Source organism: Salmo salar, chromosome 12 (genome assembly GCF_965601325.2).
Source record: "Salmo salar chromosome 12, fSalSal1, whole genome shotgun sequence".
Taxonomy (NCBI): Eukaryota; Metazoa; Chordata; class Actinopteri; order Salmoniformes; family Salmonidae; genus Salmo; species Salmo salar.
In genome coordinates this window covers 9,652,252-9,662,500 of record NC_138302.1, presented here as the reverse complement: position 1 = coordinate 9,662,500, position 10,249 = coordinate 9,652,252, and the positions used below count along the sequence as shown (strand labels likewise).

Genomic DNA, 10,249 nt, shown 5'->3' with positions numbered 1-10,249 from the left:
TCCCACCGTCTCTCTACCCCCCACCAGGCTGTGAATGCAGGTAAATCTCTGTTCCTGCTCTATGCTTTGAAGAGTTCTCCTCGCCTCACCATCCTCTACCTCTACCTCTTCGACTACTCCGAAACCTTCCTCCCCTTCCTGCACACCTGCTGTCCCGCCCTCTCACGCACCAGCGAGCCAATGGAGGACAGCCTCCCCCTCAGCCACCAGGTACCATTGGACGGCTCAACTGTCATGTTAATTGTATTTATTTGATAAATAAAGGTAGGCGTGTCCGTACGACTCCAGCCATAGATGACAACTAGACGTAGGCTACTGTACATGTTCTCAGTATGGCTGGTCATAGACAACTAGACGTAGGCTACTGTAGATGTTGTCAGTATGGCTGGTCATAGACAACTAGACGTAGGCTACTGTACATGTTGTCAGTATGGCTGGTCATAGACCACTAGACGTAGGCTACTGTACATGTTGTCAGTATGGCTGGTCATAGACAACTAGACGTAGGCTATTGTACATGTTGTCAGTATGGCTGGTCATAGACAACTAGACGTAGGCTACTGTACATGTTGTCAGTATGGCTGGTCATAGACAACTAGACGTAGGCTACTGTAGATGTTGTCAGTATGGCTGGTCATAGACAACTAGACGTAGGCTACTGTACATGTTGTCAGTATGGCTGGTCATAGACAACTAGACGTAGGCTACTGTACATGTTGTCAGTATGGCTGGTCATAGACAACTAGACGTAGGCTACTGTACATGTCGTCAGTATGGCTGGTCATAGACAACTAGACGTAGGCTACTGTACATGTCAGTATGGCTGGTCATAGACAACTAGACGTAGGCTACTGTACATGTCGTCAGTATGGCTGGTCATAGACAACTAGACGTAGGCTACTGTACATGTTGTCAGTATGGCTGGTCATAGACAACAAGACGTAGGCTACTGTACATGTCAGTATGGCTGGTCATAGACAACTAGACGTAGGCTACTGTACATGTTGTCAGTATGGCTGGTCATAGACAACTAGACGTAGGCTACTGTACATGTCGTCAGTATGGCTGGTCATAGACAACTAGACGTAGGCTACTGTACATGTTGTCAGTATGGCTGGTCATAGACAACTAGACGTAGGCTACTGTACATGTTGTCAGTATGGCTGGTCATAGACAACTAGACGTAGGCTACTGTACATGTCAGTATGGCTGGTCATAGACAACTAGACGTAGGCTACTGTACATGTTGTCAGTATGGCTGGTCATAGACCACTAGACGTAGGCTACTGTACATGTTGTCAGTATGGCTGGTCATAGACAACTAGACGTAGGCTACTGTACATGTTGTCAGTATGGCTGGTCATAGACCACTAGACGTAGGCTACTGTACATGTTGTCAGTATGGCTGGTCATAGACCACTAGACGTAGGCTACTGTACATGTTGTCAGTATGGCTGGTCATAGACCACTAGACGTAGGCTACTGTACATGTTGTCAGTATGGCTGGTCATAGACAACTAGACGTAGGCTACTGTACATGTCGTCAGTATGGCTGGTCATAGACAACTAGACGTAGGCTACTGTACATGTTGTCAGTATGGCTGGTCATAGACAACTAGACGTAGGCTACTGTACATGTTGTCAGTATGGCTGGTTCATAGACAACTAGACGTAGGCTACTGTACATGTTGTCAGTATGGCTGGTCATAGACAACTAGACGTAGGCTACTGTACATGTCAGTATGGCTGGTCATAGACAACTAGACGTAGGCTACTGTACATGTTGTCAGTATGGCTGGTCATAGACAACTAGACGTAGGCTACTGTACATGTTGTCAGTATGGCTGGTCATAGACAACTAGACGTAGGCTACTGTACATGTTGTCTGGTCATACTGGCGATATTGGTATATCTCTCGCCCCTCCCTCCAGGTGCACCCCAGCTGGTGCCAGTGGGCGGAGTTCCTAGTTAAGTACCTCCTCCTTCCGTACCAGCTGATCGCTGAGTTTGCCTGGGATTGGCTGTCGGTTCACTACTGGACGTCACGGTTCATCATCGTCAACGCCATGCTACTGTCTGTCCTGGAGGGCTGTGTTCTGTGGAGGTTCTATAACCGAGCTGAGATCAGGTACCCTGTGTGTTTCTCTCTGTCCGTCTCACTGTCTCTATCTATCCCTGTCACACCAACTTTCTCCCTACCTCATCCTTTACCCTGAATTATCCACCCCTCTTTCTGTCCCTCTCTCACACTCATCCCTTCCTCTTCCCTCACTACCCCCCCTCTCGCTCCATCTCATCCCTCACTACCCCCCCTCTCGCTCCATCTCATCCCTCACTACCCCCCCTCTCTCTCCATCTCATCCCTCACTATCCCTTCCTCTCTCCTCATCTCATCCCTCACTATCCCTCTCTCTCCATCTCATCCCTCACTATCCCTCTCTCTCCATCTCATCCCTCACTACCCCTCTCTCTCCCATCTCATCCCTCACTACCCCTCTCTCTCCCATCTCATCCCTCACTACCCCTCTCTCTCTCTCCATCTCATCCCTCACTACCCCTCTCTCTCTCTCTCTCCTTCTCATCCCTCACTACCCCTCCCTCTCTCTCTCTCCATCTCATCCCTCACTACCCCTCCCTCTCTCTCTCCATCTCATCCCTCACTACCCCTCCCTCTCTCTCTCTCCATCTCATCCCTCACTACCCCTCTCTCTCTCTCTCCATCTCATCCCTCACTACCCCTCTCTCTCTCTCTCCATCTCATCCCTCACTACCCCTCTCTCTCTCTCTCTCCATCTCATCCCTCACTACCCCTCTCTCTCTCCATCTCGTCCCCCACTACCCCTCTCTCTCTCCATCTCGTCCCCCACTACCCCTCTCTCTCTCCATCTCGTCCCCCACTACCCCTCTTTCTCTCCATCTCGTCCCCCACTACCCCTCTTTCTCTCCATCTCGTCCCCCACTACCCCTCTCTCCTCCATCTCACCCCTCACTACCCCTCTCTCCATCTCATCCCTCACTACCCCTCTCTCCTCATCTCATCCCTCACTACCCCTCTCATCTCATCCCTCACTACCCCTCTCATCTCATCCCTCACTACCCCTCTCATCTCATCCCTCACTACCCCCTCTCATCTCATCCCTCACTACCCCTCTCATCTCATCCCTCACTACCCCTCTCATCTCATCCCTCACTACCCCTCCTCATCTCATCCCTCACTACCCCTCTCTCTCATCTCATCTCATCCCTCACCACCCCTCTCTCTCCATCTCATCCCTCACTACCCCTCTCTCTCTCCATCTCATCCCTCACTACCCCTCTCTCTCTCCATCTCATCCCTCACTACCCCTCTCTCTCTCCCCATCTCATCCCTCACTACCCCTCTCTCTCTCCCCATCTCATCCCTCACTACCCCTCTCTCTCTCTCCCATCTCATCCCTCACTACCCCTCTCTCTCCCCCTCTCATCTCATCCCTCACTACCCCTCTCTCTCCCCCCTCCATCTCATCCCTCACTACCCCTCTCTCTCCCCCCTCATCTCATCCCTCACTACCCCTCTCTCTCCACCATCTCTGCATAGTTTGTTGTTTAATGTAATGAACCAAAGTCTCCTCTCCCTCCAGGAGTCTCCCTCAGAAGATGTGGGGTCACCTGTGGAGGATGTCCTCCCAGGGTTTTGCCTTCGCCCTGTTCTGGCCGGTGATCCCTCAGTTTGTGTGTAACTGTCTGTTCTACTGGGCTCTGTATTTCAACCCCATCATCAACATAGATCTGGTGGTGCAGCAGCTAATGCATCCTGACACACAAGGGCCGTGAAGGACTGACCTGTTCCCTACGTAGTGCACTACTTTTGACCAGTGCCCCTATGGGTAGTGCACTATATAGGGAAGAGGTACGTAAGAGCCGTGAGTGAAGAGGTACCGTTTAAACACAGGATGTGTTTTTAATGGCTCCCTATTCCCTTTATAGTGCACTATTCCATAGGGACTCTGATCAAAAGTAGTGCACTATGTAGGGAATAGGGTGCCAAGTGCCATAAATGAGGAGATACTATGGCCTGCCTCCCAAATGGGGCCCACTGTAAAGGGAATAGGATGCCAGCGTAGCCCACAGTATCATAGCAACAGGATAGATGCCAGCGTAGCCCACAGTATCATAGCAACAGGATGGATGCCAGCGGTGTCATAGCAACAGGATGGATGCCAGCGTAGCCCACAGTATCATAGCAACAGGATGGTTGCCAGCGTAGCCCACAGTATCATAGCAACAGGATGGATGCCAGCGTAGCCCACAGTGTCATAGCAACAGGATGGTTGCCAGCGTAGCCCACAGTATCATAGCAACAGGATGGTTGCCAGCGTAGCCCACCTTATCATAGCAACAGGATGGATGCCAGCGTAGCCCACAGTATCATAGCAACAGGATGGTTGCCAGCGTAGCCCACAGTATCATAGCAACAGGATGGATGCCAGCGTAGCCCACAGTATCATAGCAACAGGATGGAAGCCAGCGGCCCCGTGTCATAGCAACAGTATGGATGCCAGCGTAGCCCACAGTATCATAGCAACAGGATGATTGCCAGCGTAGCCCACAGTATCATAGCAACAGGATGGATGCCAGCGTAGCCCACAGTGTCATAGCAACAAGATGGTTGCCAGCGTAGCCCACAGTATCATAGCAACAGGATGGTTGCCAGCGTAGCCCTCCTTATCATAGCAACAGGATAGATGCCAGCGTAGCCCACAGTATCATAGCAACAGGATGATTGCCAGCGTAGCCCACAGTATCATAGCAACAGGATAGATGCCAGCGTAGCCCACAGTATCATAGCAACAGGATAGAAGCCAGCGGTGTCATAGCAACAGGATGGATGCCAGCGTAGCCCACAGTATCATAGCAACATGATGATTGCCATCGTAGCCCACAGTATCATAGCAACAGGATGGATGCCAGCGTAGCCCACAGTATCATAGCAACAGGATAGATGCCAGCGGTGTCATAGCAACAGGATGGATGCCAGCGTAGCCCACAGTATCATAGCAACGGGATGGATGCCAGCGTAGCCCACAGTATCATAGCAACAGGATGGATGCCAGCGGTGTCATAGCAACAGGATGGATGCCAGCGTAGCCCACAGTATCATAGTAACGGGATAGATGCCAGCGGTGTCATAGCAACAGGATGGATGCCAGCGTAGCCCACAGTATCATAGTAACGGGATAGATGCCAGCGGTGTCATAGCAACAGGATGGATGCCAGCGTAGCCCACAGTATCATAGTAACGGGATAGATGCCAGCGGTGTCATAGCAACAGGATGGATGCCAGCGTAGCCCACAGTATCATAGCAACGGGATGGATGCCAGCGTAGCCCACAGTATCATAGTAACAGGCAGCCATCTGTGAGCCAGACAACCCAATGTCTTAATATGTCTGCGTCTCAAAAGGCTCACTATTCCCTATATACTGCACTACTTTTGACCAGGGTCCGTAGGAAGCCCCATAGGGCTCTGGTCAACAGCAGTGCACTATATAGGGAATGGGTTACCATTGGGGATATAGACCAAGTTCTATATAATATTGGACGGTTTCTCCTAATGTCTTAATTAAAATGGTATATTTAAGCAATAAGGCACGAGGGGGTGTGGTATATGGTCAATATACCACGGCTAAGGGCTGTTCTTAGGCACGACGCATCGTGGAGTAGCCTAGTGGTTAGTGTTGGGCCAGTAACCGAAAAGGTTGCTAGATCGAATCCCCGAGCTGACAAGGTAAGAAATCTGTCGTTCTGCCCCTGAACAAGGCAGTTAACCCACTCTTCCTAGGCCGTCATTGTAAATAATAATTTGTTCTTAACTGACTTGCCTAGTTAAACAAAGGTTAAATCAAAATATATATATAAAAAAATACCACAAACCCCCGAGGAGCCTTATTGCTATTATAAACTGGTTACCAACGTCATTTTGTCAGACCCGTGGTATACGGTCGGATATACCACGGCTCTCAGCCAATAAGCATTCAGGGCTCGAATCACCCAGTTTATAAATATATATAATGAGGGTAATTCATATTGAAGGTAAGAGGTTGTGTGTTTGTCTGTTATGGTGGTCAGTGGTAATAACTAGAGGATTGATATGATTCTGTTATGGTGGTCAGTGGTAATAACTAGAGAGGATTGATATGATTCTGTTATGGTGGTCAGTGGTAATAACTAGAGAGGATTGATATGATTCTGTTATGGTGGTCAGTGGTAATAACTAGAGGATTGATATGATTCTGTTATGGTGGTCAGTGGTAATAACTAGAGAGGATTGATATGATTCTGTTATGGTGGTCAGTGGTAATAACTAGAGAGGATTGATATGATTCTGTTATGGTGGTCAGTGGTAATAACTAGAGGATTGATATGATTCTGTTATGGTGGTCAGTGGTAATAACTAGAGAGGATTGATATGATTCTGTTATGGTGGTCAGTGGTAATAACTAGAGGATTGATATGATTCTGTTATGGTGGTCAGTGGTAATAACTAGAGAGGATTGATATGATTCTGTTATGGTGGTCAGTGGTAATAACTAGAGAGGATTGATATGATTCTGTTATGGTGGTCAGTGGTAATAACTAGAGAGGATTGATATGATTCTGTTATGGTGGTCAGTGGTAATAACTAGAGGATTGATATGATTCTGTTATGGTGGTCAGTAGTAATAACTAGAGGATTGATATGATTCTGTTATGGTGGTCAGTGGTAATAACTAGAGGATTGATATGATTCTGTTATGGTGGTCAGTGGTAATAACTAGAGGATTGATATGATTCTGTTATGGTGGTCAGTGGTAATAACTAGAGAGGATTGATATGATTCTGTTATGGTGGTCAGTAGTAATAACTAGAGAGGATTGATATGATTCTGTTATGGTGGTCAGTGGTAATAACTAGAGGATTGATATGATTCTGTTATGGTGGTCAGTGGTAATAACTAGAGAGGATTGATATGATTCTGTTATGGTGGTCAGTGGTAATAACTAGAGGATTGATATGATTCTGTTATGGTGTTCAGTGGTAATAACTAGAGGATTGATATGATTCTGTTATGGTGGTCAGTGGTAATAACTAGAGAGGATTGATATGATTCTGTTATGGTGGTCAGTGGTAATAACTAGAGAGGATTGATATGATTCTGTTATGGTGGTCAGTGGTAATAACTAGAGGATTGATATGATTCTGTTATGGTGGTCAGTAGTAATAACTAGAGGATTGATATGATTCTGTTATGGTGGTCAGTGGTAATAACTAGAGGATTGATATGATTCTGTTATGGTGGTCAGTGGTAATAACTAGAGAGGATTGATATGATTCTGTTATGGTGGTCAGTAGTAATAACTAGAGGATTGATATGATTCTGTTATGGTGGTCAGTAGTAATAACTAGAGGATTGATATGATTCTGTTATGGTGGTCAGTGGTAATAACTAGAGGATTGATATGATTCTGTTATGGTGGTCAGTGGTAATAACTAGAGGATTGATATGATTCTGTTATGGTGGTCAGTAGTAATAACTAGAGAGGATTGATATGATTCTGTTATGGTGGTCAGTGGTAATAACTAGAGGATTGATATGATTCTGTTATGGTGGTCAGTAGTAATAACTAGAGGATTGATATGATTCTGTTATGGTGTTCAGTGGTAATAACTAGAGAGGATTGATATGATTCTGTTATGGTGGTCAGTAGTAATAACTAGAGGATTGATATGATTCTGTTATGGTGGTCAGTAGTAATAACTAGAGGATTGATATGATTCTGTTATGGTGGTCAGTGGTAATAACTAGAGGATTGATATGATTCTGTTATGGTGGTCAGTAGTAATAACTAGAGGATTGATATGATTCTGTTATGGTGTTCAGTGGTAATAACTAGAGAGGATTGATATGATTCTGTTATGGTGGTCAGTGGTAATAACTAGAGAGGATTGATATGATTCTGTTATGGTGGTCAGTGGTAATAACTAGAGGATTGATATGATTCTGTTATGGTGGTCAGTGGTAATAACTAGAGAGGATTGATATGATTCTGTTATGGTGGTCAGTAGTAATAACTAGAGGATTGATATGATTCTGTTATGGTGGTCAGTGGTAATAACTAGAGAGGATTGATATGATTCTGTTATGGTGGTCAGTGGTAATAACTAGAGAGGATTGATATGATTCTGTTATGGTGGTCAGTGGTAATAACTAGAGGATTGATATGATTCTGTTATGGTGGTCAGTAGTAATAACTAGAGGATTGATATGATTCTGTTATGGTGGTCAGTAGTAATAACTAGAGGATTGATATGATTCTGTTATGGTGGTCAGTAGTAATAACTAGAGGATTGATATGATTCTGTTATGGTGTTCAGTGGTAATAACTAGAGAGGATTGATATGATTCTGTTATGGTGGTCAGTGGTAATAACTAGAGAGGATTGATATGATTACCATCCTGTAGGTTTATACTCCAACCCTGTTCCTGGAGAGCTACCGTCCTGTAGGTTTTAACTCCAACCCTGTTCCTGGAGAGATACCATCCTGTAGGTTTATACTCCAACCCTGTTCCTGGAGAGCTACCCTCCTGTAGGTTTATACTCCAACCCTGTTCCTGGAGAGCTACCGTCCTGTAGGTTTTATCTCCAACCCTGTTCCTGGAGAGATACCGTCCTGTAGGTTTTAACTCCAACTCTGTTCCTGGAGAGCTACCCTCCTGTAGGTTTTAACTTCGGAATTCCAATATCTTTCTAGGGCTCCGAGCTCCGACTTTTTCGACCTGAAGATCACTGACGTCATGATTTGACCTCGTATTTTTCCGAGTTCCCAGTTCTCTTGAAAGCACCATAAAACGTATGCTAGGCTACCCTTTGCCAGCTCATATATGTGTGAAGCTGGATTCAGTGCTCTCCTCTGCATTAAACACAATATCGATCCAGGTTGATCCTGACTTTGAGAAGCTTCGAGGCGACATACATCAAGCACACCCATCTCATTAGCGGTGGTGAGATATACATTATGTCAGACTAATTTGCAATTGACTGTCATAGCCCCACATTAAAGTGTGTGGTGGTGAGTTAAGACAATAAGAAATATTGTTAGAATGTTTTTCAAATGACTGCCATAGCCCCAAATAAAAAACAAAACATTGGCTGTTAATTACATGTCTTTTAACATGGTTGTTGTCGCGAGAATTTTCAGATATCAAAATGGGGTCGTGGGCCAAAAAGCTTTGGGAACTCCTGCCATAGGCGATAAAACATTGGAAGCTGATCTTAGGCCAGTCCCTTGAGCCGTTTAAGGTTAGAATGAATGTACTTCGATTTTATGACAGGGGTTGAGGGCAGCATCCACCCAGGAGGCGATACCTGTGATTGAATACACCTTTCATGGTCATGGACACTTTGGCGGTGTTGTTCTGCTACAAGACCATGGTGATTGCCTACGGAGCTGTGAGGGGAACGGCACCTCCGTACCTTCAGGCTCTGATCAGGCCCTACACCCAAACAAGGGCACTGCGTTCATCCACCTCTGGCCTGCTGGCCCCCCTACCTCTGTGGAAGCACAGTTCCCGCTCAGCCCAGTCAAAACTGTTCGCTGCTCTGGCACCCCAATGGTGGAACAAGCTCCCTCACGACGCCAGGACAGCGGAGTCAATCACCACCTTCCGGAGACACCTGAAACCCCACCCCTTTAAGGAATACCTGGGATAGGATATAGTAATCCTTCTAACCCCCCCCCCCAAAAAAAAAAATATATATAGATGTACTATTGTAAAGTGGTTGTTCCACTGGATATCATAAGGTGAATGCACCAATTTGTAAAGCGCTCTGGATAAGAGCGTCTGCTAAATGACGTAAATGTAAATGTTGTACTTGAGGTGGCAATTAGCCTAGTGGTTAGAGCGTTGGGCCAGTAACCGAAAGATTGTTGGCTCGAATCCCCGAGCTAACAAGGTAAAAGTCTCTCGTTCTGTAACAAGGCAGTTAACCCGCTGTTCCCCGGTAGGCCGTCATTTTGTAAATAACAATTTGTTCTTGCTTACTTAAATAAAAGTTTTTATTTTATTTTAAATGACTGCATCAAAACCGTGATGTATCATGGGTAAATTGTGACCAACTGACTGATCTACAAATAATAGTATTTATTATGCAAGATTATTTGCAGGGGCGAAAATCTGACATCAACTTTGGAGGGGACAATTACATTACATTTTCTCAAGAGCAATTCCT

The 10,249-nt window shown here is 45.9% G+C and overlaps 1 protein-coding gene across 1 annotated transcript in view; it reads left to right on the top strand.

Annotated features, from left to right (window-relative positions):
* Positions 1-8,751, top strand: part of LOC106564108 (bifunctional apoptosis regulator) — a 26,106-nt gene extending 17,355 nt beyond the window's left edge. Inside the window, exons 7-9 of the mRNA XM_045690632.2 lie at positions 28-210; positions 1,932-2,128; positions 3,621-8,751. Coding sequence (XP_045546588.2) covers positions 28-210; positions 1,932-2,128; positions 3,621-3,813 — 573 coding nt within the window. The 3' untranslated portion in view covers positions 3,814-8,751. The remainder of the gene's footprint in view (positions 1-27; positions 211-1,931; positions 2,129-3,620) is intronic.
* Positions 8,752-10,249: the final 1,498 nt, after the last annotated feature.